The following is a 20,732-nucleotide window of genomic DNA, read 5'->3' on the forward strand; positions in this document are numbered from 1 at the left end:
GAATTGAAAGTTCTTGCCTTTACTGTTCCAGTATCCCCTGAATTACATTCCCCCTCGCTGACAACTGTGGGTGTTTTGACAGTTCCTCCAGCTTCCACATTTCAGAGGGAAGCCCCCTCTTCTTGTCTTCCTGGGCAGGTCAGGTCCCCACTTCCTGGGGCCCTCACAGCACCTCTTTTTCATCAGCCCCTGTTGCTTCCTCAGCAGATTAAACTCTGAGCAGGCAGAGGTGGGCCTGCCCTTGCTTATTTTGGTGTCTCCAGCAGTTCTAAGTAGGTAAAAGCCCTGGAAATACCTGTGAAGTAAAGGAGCCCCTCGCCCTCCAGAGATGTCACTCTTCAGAGCCCAATTCTGGTTTGGGTAAATTAGGAAGTCAGTGGTGAAATGAGTGTTTTTATTTTGTTTTTGAAAAAATGGGGTGAAAAAGAGTCTTGTGTATGTCAACTAAGACACAGCTATGAAATCAATACATTTTAAACTAGAATCAAGAGACTAAATTCTCCCATTTGTATTTAACCCCACTTAAAAACAGACTCTGCTCCAAGCTTCCTTATCCCCTCCCCTTTATCTATCTCCATCTAAGACACTATATCTATTTCACTTACTTATTTTGTTTATTGTACATCTTCCCCACTAGGAAGTAAACTCCAGGAGGGAAGGGATGTTTCTATTTTTTGCTCCCTGCCATATCTCCAGAGCCTAGAACAGTGTTTGGCACATGGTAAATAAATGCTCTGGATATATTTGTTGAATGAATGAGTTTAGGTTAGTAGTTTTCTTTGCGCGGTGGTAATAGGTAGAAAGCATCAGTTAGCCCCAAAGGAAATGTTCATGCAACCCTGGTCTGAGTTTTTTTAAAAATCTTACAGAGATTATAGTCAATTGTGATCTTTTAAAATGAGGCTTCCTTTTATATTAGGGGTCCTCAAATTACAGTGCACCAGAATCAACTGAGGGCTTGTAAAAAAATGCAGATTCTCAACATCAGAGATTCTAATTCTGCAGTCTAGAGTCCACTCTACCAGTTCCAGGAGCTGCACTGGGTTGTGGCCCAAGGGCCTTGGTTTGGAAAACACTGGTTCTGACTGCACACTGCAGAGTCAGCACGTGCTGAGTATAAGTTGTCCCTCTCTACCACAGTGTAGTTATTTACATTTGCTCTGTACCCCTGTGCACCTTAGCAATGAATGATGAAGGTCCCAGGGACAGGTACTCTTCTCCCCATTTTACACATGACGAAACATTGATTCACCCCTACCTCCCCACTTCGCCTCCGTTCCCAGGAATTTATGCGGTTCCCATCAGGAGGAAAGGCAGAATAACAGGGGTAAAAAAAAAAAAAAAAAAAAAGTGTGCAAAGTTACCAAGAAAAAGATGAGGGGGAAAGTGCGCGGTGTCCCAGCGTGGAGCCCAGACCTCCCCAGCAAGTAAATGCCTCCTGGGTCCAGCCTTTGTCTTGCCAATAGTTGGAGAATTTTAGGGGCTTCTCCCTGCAGACTGCAGGCCTGAGGAAAGCATTCCAGCCCCTGGCGGAGGAGGAGCGGGGCGGGGCGGAGCTAGGAGGGGCGGGGCCAGGGGACTGCCTGAGGCGGCGGCGGGCAAGCCGGGCCGCAGGGAGGAGGGGAGGGGAGGTGTCTGAGCTCGAGGTGGGGCGGGGCCGGGAGAGAAGGGTGGGGCCTGAGGCCTGAGAGAGGCTGCTGCTGGCTACCCTGGCAGCGGGGAGGAGGCGACGCGCAGGGCCTGGTCCCTCCACTTAGGGGTGGGAGCTGCGGGAGGGCGCGGCCGGCTGGCTACGCGGGAGGCAGAGCGCTCCAGCGGCTCTTGCGAGGGCGCTTCGCTCTGGTCCTGGCCATGGCCGAACTCTCGGGAAGCCAGCGCTCCCGGGCTTCTCGCCCAGCTCCCTGAGCGCTCTCCCTTTCCGATCTTGGGCAGACACCAAGTTCTTTCCGGACTGACGAGTAAGGATGCGCTGAGGACCTCTGGGTCGCGCGTCTCGGGTGCCGCCGTGGGTCCGGGCGCCGGAGCCGAGCTGCGTGGGGCTGCCTCGATTTCCCCAGTGCGTGCCCGCCGTCCGCCGCCGCACTTGATGTGCAGAGAAAAGCCGGACACCATGATCCTAACACGTAAGCTAGACTTGTGCCTTGCCGTCAGGCCGGCCGCAAGAGCCAGCTGCGGAGGGGACCCGCCGCGGAGGAAATGTCACCCTGCCTTGTCAAGTCGGTGCCTGACGTTCTGTGCTTTTGCAGCGCTTTCCGAGGAGGCTCGGAACCGAGTCGCCCGAGTTTCTTGGAGTGGAGGAGGTGGAGTGTGGGGAAAACAGGGGTCGTAGTTCGGGGAGGGAGGTCTTAATCTCGGGTAATGACCCCTGGGGGCCGCGGGCCGGCGCGCCCGGTGGGCTCCGGGAAGGGCTGCGGGCTGGAAGGCGACCGTGACTGATGAAGTGAAACCCACAATAACTTCCCGCCCGGGCTGGGGGCGCAGCGCCGGTCCGGGGTCGCAGGACCCGTTGGCTTCCTGCCCAACCGCGCTGGCGGCCCTTCTATTCTTATTCTAAATCCCAGGCGGTGGCCTCTGGCTCTGAGGGTCGCGGCGCGACCTTCTTTCTACTCTCTTCCCTTCGAGGACCGTTCCGGGCTCGGTACTTGCTGTCCTTCACCATACAAGTCTAAAATCAGCGTTGACTTCCTTGAGAATCTTATTTAGGGATGTTTAGACCGTGGTGACCCTTGGAAAGTTTTTTTAAAAAACTACTTTAAAGTAAATTCACCAAAAAATTGTTTTAATTTCCATCCGTCTTTGTTCAAGTATTTTAGACGCTGGAAAATAACTCAGGCTTAGCCAGGCAAGTCTCGCTTTGGTGGCTGACGGCTCCTGGAGAATGTTGGAGGTGTTTAGCCAGTCCAACATGTGGGGCGCCTGCTGGAAGGCTATGCCTTCACGTGCTGGGGCGTTGGATTGGGTTTCCTAAAATGCCCCATGGAGACGCCCACGTCCTTGGCTAGGGAGGAGGCGCCCGCGCGCCGAGAGTCCCGGGGCCGGCGAAAGGAAGGAAGCGCACCGCGCGATCCGGCTTTTTCCGTAGCGAGGCGACGGCCTTTTGGACCCCTGCCCCCCCTCTCTGTCCCTGTCCCCACCTCCAACGTCGCGGGCCGAGCCTTTGATCCTTCGGGAGGAGTTACACCTCTGGCCACGGCAAACCGACGCCGCCACGTGTAACTTACTGTCTCCGTGCTACTTCCCAGCGCACAGCCCCTGTCTCGAGGGGAGTCAGAGCGAGCCCGGAGTGAGGCCGGCGGGGTGGGAATCCTGGGTCTGCAGCCTGCTTGCTGGGCAAATCTGGGAATTGACAGGACCTCTCTGTACCTCCTTCATCTGCAACATGGGGGTAATAACTGTGTTTACTGCGTGGGGAGGTGCTGAGGATCAAACGAGCTAATACAAGGGCTTAGCCCAGTGTCTGGGACTGATGTTCAGTACCCAATTTATGCTAATTAGTGTAGAAGTAAACCCCTGCATATAGTCATTAATCCGTACTGTGGAGAAGAAAACCTTTCCTCATGCTTGCGTTGACTGAGTCATTTCACATTCAACTTGGTTAACAAATGGGTACATTCTTAGGATTCAGAAGCTGCCTCAGTGATTGCAGGTGAGATGGAGGAATGCAGTCCAGACAGAGCCATCCGTTATGCAAAGATGCATGAGGGCGGAATATATGACGCCATTTGGATGGAAAAAAATTACAGCTATGGAGAAGGCAGAATACTGAGTCTCAAATTACGTGGGGTTTTTTGTTTGTTTTTTTGGTTTTTTTTTTTTTTTTTTTTTTTTTTTTTTTGCAAAACTCTGTTTGCTGAAGGGATGAGGGAAAATAATAGCCTAGCAGAACTCTGGATGTAAATCTATCAGCAGCTCCAAGAGGTTGACTAATTCAGCATCCATCTGGACTGCAGGCTGGTCCTCCGCAGAGACAATTTGCCGAGCATAAGTGTGGAATTAATGGAGGCACCCAATGCCATCTTGGCTGCAGACTGCAGCAGATGGTCCGAGGGGTGCCCCGTAAGTCAACAGCCCCCTTAATAGAACTAAAGTCCTGGGAAATGAGTGTCAAATAGTTAGCAGATGTGCCTTCAGACGTTATTTCGAGATGTTTTCTGAGAAAATGTTGGCGATTGCGTGTATTAATTTTTATTGTGGCCCGCCAGATTTACAGCGTGGTCCAATCCTAGGTGCATATTTTTTTCATTAGCACTACTGTTCAGAGTTTAAAATGAAGCACAGCAGACTTTCTCTCCCAGCTGTTTTTAAAAGTTTGCTTTCGACAAAAACAGATTTTATTTTACTTCAAGCCTCCTTCCACCAGGGGGCCGCAACCCCGGGCCCGCGGATCCATACCGGTCCGTGGCCTGTTAGCAACCTGGCCGCCCAGCAGGAGGTGAGTGTCTGCGCAGCGCGCGACGCTGCAGCTGCTGCGGCTCGTCGCTCCGCATCACTCGTGTTACTGCCGGAGGCACCCCCCACCCCGGTCCGTGGAAAAATTGCCTTCCATAAAACCGGTCCTTGGTGCCAATAAGGTTGGGGACCAATGCCTTACACCAAACTTACCGGAAGCTCAAGAAAGGGCGCTGATTGGTTTCCGTACTCCGCGGAATGAGATTAAGTAGCTTCCAACTTGATCTTTCCCAAGAGTGGATGAGAAACGTCATTTCAGTCACTTACTTCTGTCTTAACTTCCTAATTGTGGATCTTATGAGAAACACCATTTACCTCCTTAAAGAATGAAAATGTTAAACTGGTAAGCAATTAACTATGGCTAAGTGAAGGCGGCGTTCCAAGTTTTAATACACTGGACTAATCAAAGGATTTTCCTATAGTTCTGGGGCAAAGGTTCTGAGAGACCGGATGCCCCTTTAAAACTAACGCCTTTTTTTCTGTATTTTGTTATTGTTCTATATTGTAGTTCAAAAACCAAAGACCAAGCAAAGTTTAAGGGCGTTTTTACATTAAAGGAGGATGTTTGGTTGCTTCTGGAAAATATACCAGATTAATAGAAAAGCATGTTATGGTTAAACAATTTATCATTTATCACTGTGAAGTGGGTGAAAAATGTATATGGTACTTAAACTCTCCCCTGTAAAACTAGTGTGGGGCTTTAAAGAGGGTATGGGAGGCCCCAGTGAGATGCCTTGCAATCAGAAGCTTGGTGGGATTCCAAGAGGTGGTTTTAAATACAAAACTAAGTCCTTGGGTTTCCCTTGGTGTCCCCATGGAGATTTTAAGCTATGATGCAACGTTCAAATGAGAGTTGTATTTTTTTTGTGACTTAGGTGTGTATATATGCAATATGAAAATATTCAGGGGAGAGTGATTTGGTTCAGAAGAATGGGGGCATCCACAGTACAGTGGGTGAAGTGAATCGTACTTTTCTGAAGAGAGCCTTGTGCTGGACGGGATGGTCCAGTATTGTAAACACGCGTTTCTCATGCTTAGCTTTCCTTCCTAGCAACAGGAAGACGGAAATGAGGCCATGCAAAAAAAAAAAAAAAAAAAAGACCCTGAAGGTTCCAGACAATACTTGACCCACCCTAGCATTCACCCTGTACAACCAGAGGACTTGCAAAAGTAAAAATAACTTCAGATGTTTCCCCTTCCTCCCTGGACATTGCCAAATCGCTAAAGACCGAATTCTCGGTGCTTTAGAACATTATAGCACAAGCTGGCCCATAGTGCAACTGGCAGGGAGGCTCACATCATGCCAAGCCTGTTGAAATTATAAAGCCGACCCGGGGAGAAGGGTGATTTTCATTTTTAAAGTTGGCTTAGTCTAATGCTTAGAACTATATGAGTTAGAATCCAGTGGAGGAGAGAGAATTTAATTTCTAAACTTAGTCATTTCTCTGAGTTTCCTGAGTGCTCATTTTAGGCTGGGTTTACCTCTAAGATACTTACTTTGGCATTGGGGGCTGCAACACAAAGGAGTGATCTATACAGCATTCAAGACATCAAAAATTGTCCTCGTTGCTGGTAGTCAGCGGAAACTTATTCTCAACCATAAAGTGTAAATATCCAACACTGTGTCCTAAAAAGCATAGTCCCAAGTGCCTCTTTTCCAGGGCTGTGAAATTAGGAGGAAAATGCTTTTCTGCAGTGGATTTTCACAATTGTTTGTGTATCTGATTGTGTGGCCATTGTGTGGGGAAGAGTTCCGGGACTTGAGGGTAATTCTTACTCTTTTAAGAAGGACAGTGCTGTAGGGTTAAAATACGTTTTATAGGAATGGATAGTTGGAGTGAGTACAATCAGTGGTGCTTTCTTGTTGCCTCAAATTAGTCAGAAATCTAATTAATGTAAAAGGGGTAAGATTCCCAGATGAGAAAGGCTCTTCCTGTCTGTTTGTACTTTTCCTTGTGGGAGCCTGTGCTGTTGTTAAGGATTATCATGATCAGTGATAAGTAGGGCGTAGTCCTGCTGGGGCTTCTTTAATTAGGTCTGCTGTGTCTTAACATTTTTTTCACTAGCTATTCCCTTCTTGCCATCATAATTAACAATGGGTAGGAAGAAAGTCTTGAGTTTTTAGCCCATATATAAACAGATAGATAGATAGATACACACACACACACATATATATATATATTTTATAGTCTCATAAACAATAGTCGTCCTTCTCTAGTGTGGATACTCCTTTTTAATTTTTATTAAAACTCCACAGACTTTTGACAGAATTGTAATAACATTATAGAAGCTAAAATTTATTGTGAAGTTTGCTTTCATTGTCACATGTAATCTTCACAGCAACCTCACAAAGTAGATATAATTATTCCCATTTTACAGATGAGGAATCTGAGGCTCGGGGGAGTTAAATACCTTGCCTGAGATCACCTACTGGACGTGATAGCTAGGATTTCATCCAGGTGTGTGTGGCTGTAGATTCCAATTATGGACATATATTTGGCAGGAGTTGATTCAATTGAGGAAGCAATATTTGGTGGCCAAATAGAGCCTTGCAATTACTTTGCAGTTTCCTAGGGGGCTTGTGCTGGTAGGTAGAGAGCTGGAATGTTAGGGTCCCAGGTTGACAAATGAGTGGTTTCTGAGTCCTGTCTCAGGGGCCTCATGAATGGAGAACTCGAGCCTCTGTCTTTAATATTCAGGGAAGGGGGTTGGGATACCATTTTCTAGCCCTACTGACTGTACTGAATAGTGCTTTCTTCAGTGAAAGTATTCCAAAATAATATTTCTAAGGGAAGGTTTTCTCCCAGACGTCACTGAAAACATTTTGAATGGCATCTTGAAAAGGCCTACCTACCAGGAAATAATGTTCTTGGGCACCGAAAGGTAAAGTCAAGCCAACACACAATGGGAATCATTCTCTCTAATCCTTCATCCTTGTTTTTTTTAAAATGCTGCTACTAGAGTGAGTTTCATAGTGGAAAGTCAGCTCCTTTTCTGTCCACACATACCTCAACTTGATGGCCTTCTCACGTCTTACCCCCTCCCATCCCCAGGAGAAAAATCAAAGGCGAACTGAAGGCTGAGGTCAGTGCATGGAGTCCTCAGATGCCTTTGACACCTCCCATCCACATTTTGTTCTCTTCCCTGCCCCACCTCTGAGTGTCCTGTGGAGAGGGCTGGAGGCTGCTTCCTGCAGCTCGACAGAAAGGCGCCTTCCTCCTCCTTGCAGGAGTCTCTAGAGGATGTCTGAGGGACAAAAGTTTTCCACACCCTGAGTTTGTAGCATTTCCCAGGCTGCAGCGCTTAGGAAGCCAGAGAGGAAGGGACCTGGGAGGTGCAGTCCAGCCTTGCTATGCCCGTTGTCACACTCAGGTGACGAAGTAGATAGAAGATGCAGAAATTCTGAAATCATCTTCACCTGCCCTCCTGAGTTTGGAGAAATCATCAACTCATAAAAGGACATCTCCTCTCAACTCCCCTTTTCAAACTGTGTGGCACCAAAAAGGGATCTTGTATTGTGCTTATGCATTTGTAAAAGTCATTCCATATGAAATTCCAGAACTTTGCAAAGGCACCCTGGAAAAACATTGCCTCTTCCCTACTGGGGGCAGCTGAGTTGCCTGGAAGTTCAATGACTAGTCCAAGGTCATATGTGAGTTGAATGGAACTTCAGACCCCTTCCTGCCCCCATGTGTAAACAAAACAGGGAAACAACAAAATAAGGATCTTAATGTGTTTGTAGGGAAAATGTATGTTATAACGCCATTAATGTTCTTAAACTAAACAGATGGACCTGAGTCACATTTTGACCAGTAGATTTTGTGTGTTTGGGGGGCTGGGTGTCATGAGCGATTTTGATGAAAATAATTCTTTAGCTCACCTAGAAAACAGTAATACTTATTTTTCTTACGCCTTTCGCACAAAACTGAGAAAGTCACATTGAACACAGGCATACCTTGGAGGTATTGCAGGTTTGGTTCCAGACCACAGGAATAAAGCAAGTCACATGAATTTTTTTGGTTTCCCAGTGCATATAAAAGTGATGTTTATGTTATACTGTAGTCTATTAAGTGTGCAATAGCATTATGTCTAAAAAACAATATACATACCTAAAATTTTTAAAATACCTTAATTTTTAAAAAAATTTTAAAAATACATACCTTAATTTTTTAAAACAATATACATACCTTAATTTTTTAAAAGTGGCCCCAATAATAGACTTGATCAACACAGGGTTACCACAAACCTTCCATTTGTAAAAACTGCAGTATCTACAAAGTACAGTAAAATGAGGTCTGCCTGTAGTGTTTCCTGTTTGAGGTTAGACATAGGAGTGGCTAAAAGCTGCTTGTATTAACCGGTATCTGCCATGTTTTTATTTTCATTGGTCTTTGATAAGGCAACTTGATGTTTCATTCAATTCTAGATCTTCTTTTTTCTCTGTCAGGATGCACTGAAATATGAGCGAACAGTTTCTTTAGAATCTCTCACTATTCTCTTTATTTCTAACTTAAGGTTTTCGTAACACTGCAATTTGCACAATATTTTATCTCTCCTCTGCTATAACGCTGTAGAACTTAGGGAAAAAGCCAAAGATTGGGGAGGAGTTGTTTAGTAGAATAAGCTTTGCTAACATATGTAAAAGAAAGACCTGATGAGCCTGTCAGTCTTTAATGGTGAAGATAGGGAGGTAGGTGTTACTTTAGGTTTGTGACCAGGTATTTTTGCCTTGAAAAATAAGTTTAAAGAAAGTGGATTATACAATCCTAAACCATGTACTTCACTTAATGAAAAAAATGAGGCTCAGAAAAATAAGGCCCTTAAAGTTGGTTTAAGATGATTTCCTTTCTTGAAATTATTTTCTTAATCTACCCAGTTATCACCTTTAAAGGACTTAGTATTTAAAGAGCTATTTCAAATCACTTTTCTTGGTAATGCATGGTTTGAAATGCATAAATATTTGATGCAGAATACTAGAAGTGTGTGTATGTGTGTGTGTGTGTGTGTGTGTGTGTAAATGGAAGGTTTTTTTGCCCCACTCCAGATTGAAATGAAGTAGAAAGATGTGATGATGCAGTATCCATTTCCTTAATAGTCTATTTTCATTTCAGTTTGACTGTTTTGTGCTGGGTAGTAAGTGCCAATTTTTGATTCATTGGGAGATGTTTTCTGTTCCTGGAAATAACTAGATCAGCTCAAGTCTGGAGTGCCTGAAGGCACCTGGTCATGCCTGGGCTTAAATGAATACAGAGCTGTTTGCCTTTGCAAGGGAAGGGCATATATTTTTTGATATGAGCTACTTGCTTTTTCCCGGTTTGTGTGTTAAAAACTGTGCTTTGCAAACACTTGACCTAAATGATCCCCAAAGGGGATTTCATTTCATTTAACTCTGCATTGCTAGAGTGTGGCCTCCTGTGCAGAACCTCAGGTGTAGGTTTGCCTTGTGTGTCCCAAAGTTTCCGTTTTTCGAAGCAGAGCCATTTATTAAGTTGTCATCACATCATTGGGGGAAATAGGTCCTTTTTTCCCCCTTTGTGTTATTTCTAGGAATGTTCTTCACTAGAAAGAAACATATCTGCCTCCAAATCTCAAGCAGGAGGGGGGAAAAAAACTTAAAAAGAGAACTCCCTCAAAATCCCAGTTCTTACTTGTACTGGAAAAGAGTCTAGCGATTTAAAAGTGAGGGTGATTGGGGCTTCCCTGGTGGCACAGCGGTTGAGAATCCGCCTGCCGATGCAGGAGACACGGGTTCGTGCCCCGGTCCGGGAGGATCCCACGTGCCGCGGAGCGGCTGGGCCCGTGACCGCGGCTGGGCCCGTGACCGCGGCTGGGCCCGTGACCGCGGCTGGGCCCGTGAGCCATGGCCGCTGAGCCTGCGCGTCCGGAGCCTGTGCTCCGCAACGGGAGAGGCCACAACGGTGAGAGGCCCGCGTAAAAAAAGTGAGGGTGAGGGTGATCTTTTAGGGCCAGACTGCAGTGTGCAGGAAGTTCTCTAAACGGGAGTGAGGCCTGGGTGGCTCTGGACCTTAAGCAAATTACCTAAACTTTGGACCAGCTTCCTCATTTGTAAAGAGAAAACATGAAACGTTCCAAGATGCTTTCCAGCCCCCAATTCACTGGTTAGGTAGATGCCAGGATGGTGCTATTAACTGAAACACAAACGTACAGGATCAATAAACAAAGTAAAACTCAAAGTTTTCTGTGAGTTGAAGTGTTCTCTTCCTATAAAGACTAATTTTAGTTTGAGGGTTGTAGATATACATATGCAAAAACATCTAGGGTTTTGAGTTCTCTGTAATATGAACATCGGCTTCATAGGACAAATGAAGAAATCGATCTATTAAGAAACAAATTAGATTCTTCAGCAATAAACCAGTAAATTTACAAAATTGGAGAACTCAAAGTAGTTACTATTGATCTAATTTTTTGAAGGAAGAACGATGTCTCCATGTAATTGATGATAAATCTGGAAAATTAACAGAAATGAAACCTAGTTTAAAGGTTGTCTTAGAGAGCAAGGGAAATGGGCATAAAGGAATTCTTAGAGTCAGAAACTTAGGGAATTTACAAAGCCTATAGCAATCCCACATTTTACAGATGAGGAAACCGGTCCAGAGAGATGATTTTCTTAAGGCTGCTTAACTAAGCAATGGATTCTTTCCTGGACCTATTTTCCTGAGCTGTTACAGGTCATACTTTGCCCCCTTTATGTGATGGATTATTAGAAGGAACTTGGGAAACTCAGATGCAAAGCTCTTTTACATCTGAGGAAATAGTGTTGGTTTCTCATTGGCTAACCAGGCTAAAGAGATGCTTATATCTGCTCTGGGGCATAACCCGCTTTCCACTCACTGCATGCCTCCCCTTCCTTTGTTCTCTGTTACAGTAAATTGAGACTACGTACCATTTCTTCACACACACCTGTGCTTTGCCAGCTCTCCGCTTAGCTTATTCTTTTATTCCAAATCTCCTTTCCCGCAATCCAATCTTATATAAAAGATCATAACACCTCCTTAAATAAAGGCTGAGCATTAAAATGAGTGCCCAAGCAGCCCCCTCCCTCTCTCCGCCTCCCACCTCTGAATTCATACGTGTCTTTCCTTTGTCACATCACAATCTCCTCTGTACTATACAGAAGTGTTTTAGTTTACTGTTTTCTTTTTTTCTTTTTTTTCTCCTCTCCTTTCTTCCTTCCCTCCCTTCCTTCCTTCTTTCCTTCCTTCCTTCCTTCCTTCCTTCCTTCCTTCCTTCCTTTCTCTTTAAGAAAAAGCTGTGTGAGAATAGTGTATTTCAAATGGGTTGCTTTGGGAGGTAACAAATAGTATTTTTTTAAATAGAATGGAAAGACGTAAGACTGCATTACTTACTTATTGTTAAGTGTTATTTGGGGAAACTTGTTTCAGTTTTATATATGCTTACATACACACATGTGTTTGTTTACATGAATGGGTGCATATATACACATATGCATATTTGTGTGTACCAGGTGACAATGTAAAACGTGTTTCTTATGGTGGATCCTGGTCTGAAAAATTAAGACCACTTCACTAGAAGAAAATCACATTGCAGTTTATTTATGTAATATTTATTTGTCGAGTAACTACTATGTGTGCTACACTGTTGGCAGTGCTTGGAGTATATCAAAGAGTAAAACAGGCAAAGAAACTGGCCTCTTGCGAGTTTGCAGAGGGGTGAGACAAAATAAACGCAATAAATGTTTTGGAAGAAGAAAAAATAAAGCGGGAAAGAGGGGGCATGGGGCGTGTGAGATCAGTAAGGCTGGATCAGTTAGCCCGAGGTAGATGGGGTGACAGAGGGGGTAGAGGAAGGAGCTGGGACGGGTGGGCCATCGTTAGACCTCTGGCTCTCACCTGTGAAGTGGGGATTCTTTGGTGCTGCCCAGACAGGGTCCCTTGGGACTTAAATACAGGGATCTCAGAAGAGCCCTTAGGAAACCAGTTCATTCCTAAGTAGAGGATCATCTGACATCGTGCCCTCAACTGTGAATTACCTTTCCCTTTGGCTTCCAGCTTCGGGGCAGGAACCTGTCTGTGCCTTTGATTGTCCCTGAGCACAGCTGGCAGCACAGACTGTGGATGTTCAATAAATAAATATTGAGTTAAGGGGGGAAATGAAGGGTGATTGGCTTCACGTAAATGTGTGGCTGTACTGGAATATATCTAAAGGTGGGTTGGGGTCAGCTCCTGTGAGGCCAAATGGCCTAGAAACTGAATTAGTATTGACCGGTCTTCCAAAAGCTTCCTAACTTGTTCCTTTCAGAATAGGCACAGCAAATGTTTAGAATTTTTTTAGGCTTCTGAGGGTAGGAATGTTGCTAGTGGCTAGTCATAAGCTTTGCTGTGATTAGATAACAGAAGAGTTTAATAAATATTAATATATGCGTTGTGCTATCTGACTTAGCCCAACCAGGAATTCACTTTACACAGGTAACTCCCGATAACCAGTCTTTGACAGTGTATGTGTTGAACATTTATTTTTATTAATTGCAAAGAGACAGGGGTTTAAGCTGTAGTTTTTTTAGGCTGTCTTTGAAGAAAGGGAAATTTTAATGGATTCTTTTCCTTCAAACAAATGTATGTGTGCTTCCAGTGTGGAAAAAGTAGTCTTTCAGGATACACAAATGAATTAAGAAGCTTCTGGTATTTGCACCTCACCTTACCAAGGAAGGTGGGGGGAGAGGGGTTGATGGGGTACAGAGGGAGAATTTGTTTGCGGCAGGAGAGAGGAAGAGATAAAGAACTTGAAGTGTTAAGAGAGCATATGCATCCTGCGAACCCCAAGGAATTCGGGAAGACGGGAGCAGAGCTTGCATTCGGAGACCTTCCAGGAGCGGAACGGCCGGGCAGAGGCCGAGTTAAGACGGCTGTGGGTCTGCTGAGGAGTCGGGACTGTATTGTATGTGAAAGGCAGTGGAGAGTCACGGAAGAATTCTAAGCAGAGGAGTGACGTGACGAATTATGTATTCCATACAAATCAATCCAGGGCTCAGGAACTCTCTGGACTAGGATAGATTTCTTGGGGGCAGGGAGGAGCCAGGGTTATCAAGAGAGTTCAGCTGGAAGGCTGTTAGGATAATTGGGGGAGGAAAAGTCTGGGATAAAGGCATGCAAAGAAATGTCTGGTTCAGTGGTTCCCCATCCTGGCTACCTTTACATTTACTTCGGAGCTTTTTTAAAAAGATGCTGTTTGGGCCCTCCCTAGACGGAGAAAATCAGAATACCTGGGAGGGACTGGATAGTGGTGGGTGGTTTGAGAAAGCTCCCCGAGGTGAGGCGTACTAGGATCGAAGGCTCGGAGCCACGGAGATCAGGTGTCTGAGGCTGTGGTTTGCTTCTCTGCCCTGTGAAACCCACCTGCCCGGGGAAGTTAGGCTGTTGGCGCCCAGCTGTACGGCAGTCCTGGAAAATTGGCCACCTTAACGGAGGCGAGAGAACTGATCATTTGAAGTGATTACTCCTTCCATTGGAAGGAATTTTTGTGACCAGGGCAGGAATCTTGGTTTAGATCCGAAAGCACTGCCTGCCTTCACACAGTTGACGTGCTTATCCATGGCTGTAAGAACATCGACATTTCCGTGGATCTTTGCCCACAAGTCTGCCATAGTTGGGGGAATCCAAGGAATCTAGAAAATGTTTGAATTTGCTTAACATTCCTCCAATTCCTTAGAATTTTATTTAAGAGGTAAAGTCCATGTAGCATTTGCCTTGAGCCCTGATTTCAGGAGCGCGTTGCAAAGAAGGCAGGGAGCAGGCACGAGGGTTCGCACTGTGAAGGTAGAGCAGAGGGAAGATGGAAGTAATCACATCCTGCTTCGGCCCGATCACCATTGCTCGAGCGCTAGGCTCAGCGCGTTCAGCGGGATGATGAGGGCATCGGGGAATTTCTGTGTAACTTACTGTTGAGAGGCAAGGGGAAGATAGCGTCATCCCGTCACGCCAGGAAGCATGCACATATGGCCTCATGGTTCCCAGGCCTTACACCAAAGGTGTCCCGAACCTCATTCATCTAATACAACTAATTATTAAAGGGTGGTTCCAATAAAAATTTCCTGTTTCCTCCTTCGCACATTTGTCTGTTGTTTGCTAAGAGAAAACCCAAGTCTAAAAGTGTCATTGTATTTCCACTGTATTTTCAGTTTCTGATGGCACTTCTGCCTGGTGAGGAATGTTTTTTAAAAATCGTGCTGATAGTTTTTCATTGGACCACTGAAGGAAAAGTCACACCCTGAGAGCTGGTTAGAGGCCTCCAAAAAACAGGCATGAGGAGTTAAAGTGACAGCAGTAATGCAACGTTTACCTGGTTTTGTTTAATATTTTATTTTATTTATTTATTTATTTTTTTTTTTTGCGGTACGCGGGCCTCTCATTGTTGTGGCCTCTCCCGTTGCGGAGCACAGGCTCCGGACGCGCAGGCTCAGCGGCCATGGCTCACGGGCTTAGTTGCTCTGCGGCATGTGGGATCTTCCCGGACCAGGGCACGAACCCGTGTCTCCTGCATCGGCAGGCGGATTCTCAACCACTGCGCCACCAGGGAAGCCCTGTTTAATATTTTAAATGTTGTTCACAGTTACATATTTTTTCAGGAAAATCCGGTGTTGCTCATTTCTGCAAGTCTTAGCTCTCTTGTTCACTAGGGCATTTGAATGAAAAGGAAGCTTGTTTTCCAGGAGAGCTGGTTGTTTCTCCACTTGTTTCTTCATCTGCCTACCTTGGGGATGATATTCGCAGCCCACGTGTTAGGATCAGTATGAGCAGTCAGGGAATTCATATGCCTTAAGTACTTAAACTGGGCCATGTGCACAGTCAGTGCTCAAGAAAAGTTAGCCATTGACAGAATTGTCAGGAGGCATCTGGGAAGACTTCCTAGAGGAGGTGGCGCTTGGACTAGGCCTTGAAGGATAATGAGGGGACAGGAGAGAATTTCCTGCCAGGGATGTGTGGGGAGATGAGGAAGGACCAAGTTTACTTTGGCTGGAGTATGGAGGGAGTACAGGGAGCTGAGCGATTCGTTTGGATGCCACATGGAGAACCTTGAAAACCTAGGGAGATGTTTAGACTTGATTTTCTAAGCAGTGGAGCTCCAGGGAAGTTTCTGCAGGAGAGACGAGATCAAAACTGTAATGCAGGAAGTTTGATGAGGCAGGGTTGATGGCTGGAGTCTCAGAGAGGAGAGAATTGGAAGCTTGGAGTTTCAGTTAGGATAAGAATCAAAGTTGTGGCCTGGATCCAGGGAACTAGAAGGGGTAAATCCCTACCTGACCTGGATGTAGACATAGGTTCATTTCATGTTAAATAAAATGGAAATACTGATTTTTTAAAAATCAGTACTTAGGTCGTTATCATTTTCACTTGGTAACTGGAAAGGGGTGGGAGTGAAGTCAGTAACTGTGTCATTTATTAAAAAATCAGTGACCGCTTTTTACAGTTTTTACAATTTTCTAATTCTGATTTCTATAGAAACAGTGGGTTTAAGTTCTCATTTGTTATTATGCAGCCTAAGTGTTCATGAATGGATTTTGTTAAATGTAAACTAGATACAGGCTTGTCTGTTTCCCATGGTTTCATATCTGAAAGAAAGACATTCTCATCTATTTTAGGGAAAGGAAAAGGCAGGTAAAATTACTAATCTCTGTAATTCTTAGAAGTGCTGCTTTTTAGCCATTGTAGTCCTTTCATTAAATTATCTGCTGAAGAAGCCAACCTTGGCCTGTTCACATCATTTCTTTCTAACCAGGTGGCCCTAAGAAGAGTGGCTGTGTGAACACAGCTTTTTAGATCGATTTTGGTCATTTGGGGGCATTTCTTTTTGTAGTGGTGGAAAATGAATAAGGATGACAACACAGCAGTAGGCATTTATATATTCCTGAAGTCACGTGGGGCCTTCAGTGAGTAATATATGTGAAAACACTTTGTGATTTGTAAAGTATTATATAAATTTAAAGGTTTTTTTAGAAAAATAATACCTTATATCTTTCATGCCTCTTGGCATGAAGCCATTTTAATAAGAAATCAGGAACATTCTCTAAATAGGTGGTGATACTGGCTGGACAATTGTGTCCAGTTAAGGGGTGTGTGTGTGTGTGTGTGTGTAGGGGTGTGTGTGTGTGTGTGTGTGCGCACACATGCACATGTACACTGATCTGCACTGTTGTCATATCTGAATATAGGCCAGAAAGGGTGGACGTTGAGAATTTCTAGCTACTCACCACTTATTAAGTAAAATATTTAGAAAGCGAATACATTTATTTTTTAGCAATCTGTTGTTGGATGTCTAACAATGTGTTCGATGGAAATAACCTCCAGATAGTCAGAAGTGAGATATTTAAAATATTTTTTAAAAGCAAAACACTTAGCTTTTTTTTCTTTCCATATCTATCTTTGAGCAAGGGCCATGGGGATGAGAAAAAAGTAGTTTCCACATCCTTTAAAATAAAATGTTGAGCTTTTTTTATATGTTTTTCCAGCAATATAGTTCTCTGGAAAATGTTTATTTTATGATTTTATTTAAAGCTTCCTTAATTGCTTTCTGAAACAAGGTATGGTTATAAATACATGGAGAAATTTTAGCGCAGGTAGTTCACATTGGACAATTCTATGATTTAGTACAAACATCGAGACTCTTACCCATTCATGGCACTCTATCCGTCTTCCCCAAATTCAGTCCTGAATCTTGTGTTTTATGATGCTACTTTCATCGCCACACTGAAAAGATTCATGAAAGTAATAAACCTGGCCGTGTCATTTATTGCTTCTCTGCTGCCATAATTGTTTTTGTTTGGGTATTAACTAACTCATCAGAAGATAGCAGCAGACTTTTATCTTTGGCACGTTCGTTCAATAAGGACATTCCTACTTGCTTTAATGAATTTGAGTGTTCTTAATTCTCTTTTCTTTAAAGACTCAAGGAACTCATAAAGTAAGAGTTTAAAAAATGCTCTGGGGAGGGCTTTCCTGGTGGCGCAGTGGTTGAGAGTCCGCCTGCCGATGCAGGGGACGCGGGTTCGTGCCCCGGTCCGGGAAGATCCCACATGCCGCGGAGCGGCTGGGCCCGTGAGCCATGGCCTCTGAGCCTGCATGTCCAGAACCTGTGCTCTGCAACGGGAGAGGCCACAGCAGTGAGAGGCCTGCGTACCGCACACACACACAAAAGAAATTAAATTTAATTTAAAAAACTAAAAACATTTAAAAAATTAAAAATGCTCTGAAACTATAAAGTTACTAGACAAAAGTGATATATAAGTTACTAGACAAAAGTGATATATATATATATATACTTCTCTATGATGGACTGTCCACCTCCTATCTGGCTCAGAGGAGAGATGCATAATGAAGATTTGAATCTGGAATAAATTAAGCAATGTTGAGACATTTATAAATGAGTGAATAGCCTTACATACCTTAAGTACTCTAATGGTCTGAGGAAGGTGGGAGGAGGGTTGAAAGAATATTCTTTGGGCAAACTGAGAAACTAATGACTGTGCAGACCTCCTCTGTGAGTCAGTTTTTAAGGGGATTGTAAATAAGTGCTTGAGTGAATTTGAATGCCTGGTGTGTCAGTTGCTCTTGGCCTTTCTGTTTATCAATACTATCTACAAGATGTTAACCACAGGGAAGTAGGAGCTTTATTAGGCATCTCAGCCTGCCAAGACTGTGGGGTTTATTGACTTAATGCCCTCCAGGGCCCCTGACCGCCCAGGCCTCTCTTACTGCCTGATGCACCTGAAGGCACACCTTCACAGCCCCTGGGCAGCTACACGCATCCCATTGGGTGGCAGAAGCTCAGTCCCTTTGGTCAACTTAGTGCTCTTCCAGGGTGTCAGATGTACTTGGTGGCCTTTTATTGACGTGAAAAGTAAAGCAAGTTAGTCCATCTAGGCCTAAAATTAATTATTTAATCCTTCTTCAACTTTCTCATTAAGCCCTATTTTCTTAATCATTTGTAACCAGCACACAGAAGCAGCCCAGAGTAACTTACTGCTGGGACTCCATTTTTGGTTTTTGTTTTTTAGAGGAAAGATGGATAATTACATGTATATTTTAAAGTCTGAAAAGACGCACAAAAATCTAAACCATTTGAATAAGTGGATTTGCTTTTTCGCTTTTTGCTCATCCCTTTTCAACAGATGTCGTCTTTTGCTTATGTAACAAAACCAGAGTTTGTTAAGGAAGAGGTACGCTGAGTTACACATGACTAACACGTTTGTCTGTCCTCTGTTCTATTCTAGAAATTGAAGCCAAAGAAGCTTGTGATTGGCTACGGGCGGCAGGATTCCCCCAGTACGCCCAGTTGTATGAAGGTGAGCTGGGAATGCCATTCTTTTTTAATGGGCAAAATCATATCCTTGCTTCATGATTATAATTTTTTTTAATAAGCTTTGCACTTTTTTTAAATTTTATTTTTAAATTTTTGGCTGCACTGGGTCTTCGTTGCTGTGCGCAGGCTTTCTCTAGTTGTGGCGAGCGGGGACTACTCTTCATTGCGGTGCACGGGCTTCTTATTGCGGTTGGCTTCTCTTGTTGTGGAGCACAGGCTCTAGGCGAGTGGGCTTCAGCAGTTGCAGCACGCGGGCTCAGTAGTTGTGACACACGGGCTTGCTTGCTCTGCGGCATGTGGAATCTTCTTGGACCAGGGCTCGAACCCGTGTTCCCTGCATTGGTAGGTGGATTTTTAACCGCTATGCCACCAGGGAAGTCCCTCATGATTATTACTGATCTATGATTTATTTTCAGACATTTTATTATTTACTTAAATATTTCATTAAGGAAACGGTGTGGCAACCACCCGAAACAGCTAGGACCTTGATAATAACACACCCACCTGTCTCCCATCACTCTACCACCCCCTCGCCACAGTAACCATCATCCTGAAACCTTGGTTTATCATTTCCTTGCTTTCCTTTTATATAGCTTTTTTGCATTTCCCTAAAATAAATATTTTTATAAAGTTGTTTATCTTTATAAAAAGGGCACCATGCTGTATGTAGTCTTGTATGATTTAATTTTTTCATTTATTATTGTTAAGATTCTTCCATACTGTGTGTCCTCATAGTTCATCACCTTTGCCTGCTGTGTAGTACTCCACTGTGTGGATACACCACAGTTTATCATATCCACACTCTGATTGGTGGGCATTCTGGGGGTTTTTTGTTTTGCTTTTATAAACTGTACCGTTGGGAGCATTCTTGCACTCTTGTGGTACACGTGAAATAATTTATCTTGCGTGTGTGCCTAAGAGTAGCATTACTGGGTGATAGAGATGTATGTTCAACTTTATAATGCAAGTTTTTCAAAAACCAATTTTCACTCTTCCTTTTCACTCTTCCCTGTAATATATAAAGATCCTGTCTCTCCACATGCTCTCAACCCTTGATATTGTGAGACTTTAATTTTTGCCCATCAAATGGACATAAAATGATATCTTATGGATCTTGACTGCCATTTTCCTAATTTTTAATGATAAGGCACATTTCTTTGTGTCATCTGGCCATATATGTTTGCTCTTCTGTGAAATATCTGTTGCCCATTTTTCCCCTGAGTTGATTGTGCTTTTTTTGATGATTTATAAGAGCTCTTTATTCTAAATACTAAGGCTTTGTTGGTCATGTGTCATAGATATCTTTCTCCACTTTGTCATTAGGCTTTTCACTTTTCCATAGATTGCCATTTGATGAATATTATTTCTCCTATGTTATTCGATTTTTTAATTAAGAAAAAATGGAGCTTTTTTTAAAAAATCCAGACCTAGGGTGACTTTCTACTAGTTCTTCATTTTCTCATTAGCGCTCTGGCTGAGGATGGTGAACACGTTGAGTCTGGCTCATGCCCTGAGCCTCGGGCCGCCCAGGGCACGCAGCGTGTGCTCGGTGCAAGGCGAGGGGAAGAGGCTGTTTATTTAAAAGGGAGGCTCCTTGTTCTCTACATGAAATCATTTAAAAAAACTACAGTTGTGAACTCGTGAGCTCTATTTTATGGGTGATTTTCAAGCCAAGGTTGGATGGATAGTGAAGTGACTCCTACCTTGAGAATAAATGACTTCCAAAGGCCTCTTCCAACTTGAGCATTCTTTGTTTCCTTAACTCTACCGAGATGACAGCACCTGGTATCTCTCACCCATCCATCCATCCGTCCAGCTAATCAGCAAGCCAGTATTGATTCTGCACCAACAGGGATGCCCACCACTGTGGTAGACGCTTCATATTTTATAGAAATAAAACAGTTCATACCTCAGAGAAATTGCCAGAAATCTCAAAAAGCAAGCGTAAT

General features: G+C 44.0%; 1 protein-coding gene across 5 annotated transcripts in view; it reads left to right on the forward strand.

Annotated features, from left to right (window-relative positions):
- The window catches only part of DLC1 (DLC1 Rho GTPase activating protein), a 496,355-nt gene that overhangs the window by 448,211 nt on the left and 27,412 nt on the right, over positions 1-20,732 (forward strand). For 4 of the 5 annotated variants that reach the window (XM_067022638.1, XM_059049453.2, XM_067022640.1 and 1 more), the window contains one exon: positions 18,695-18,766. In XM_067022638.1, coding sequence (XP_066878739.1) covers positions 18,695-18,766 — 72 coding nt within the window. Of the gene's footprint in view, positions 1-1,661; positions 2,124-18,694; positions 18,767-20,732 lie in introns of those variants that run through there. The other variant, XM_059049459.2, reaches the window with a different exon arrangement.

This window comes from Kogia breviceps, chromosome 20, assembly GCF_026419965.1.
Source record: "Kogia breviceps isolate mKogBre1 chromosome 20, mKogBre1 haplotype 1, whole genome shotgun sequence".
Taxonomy (NCBI): domain Eukaryota; kingdom Metazoa; phylum Chordata; class Mammalia; order Artiodactyla; family Physeteridae; genus Kogia; species Kogia breviceps.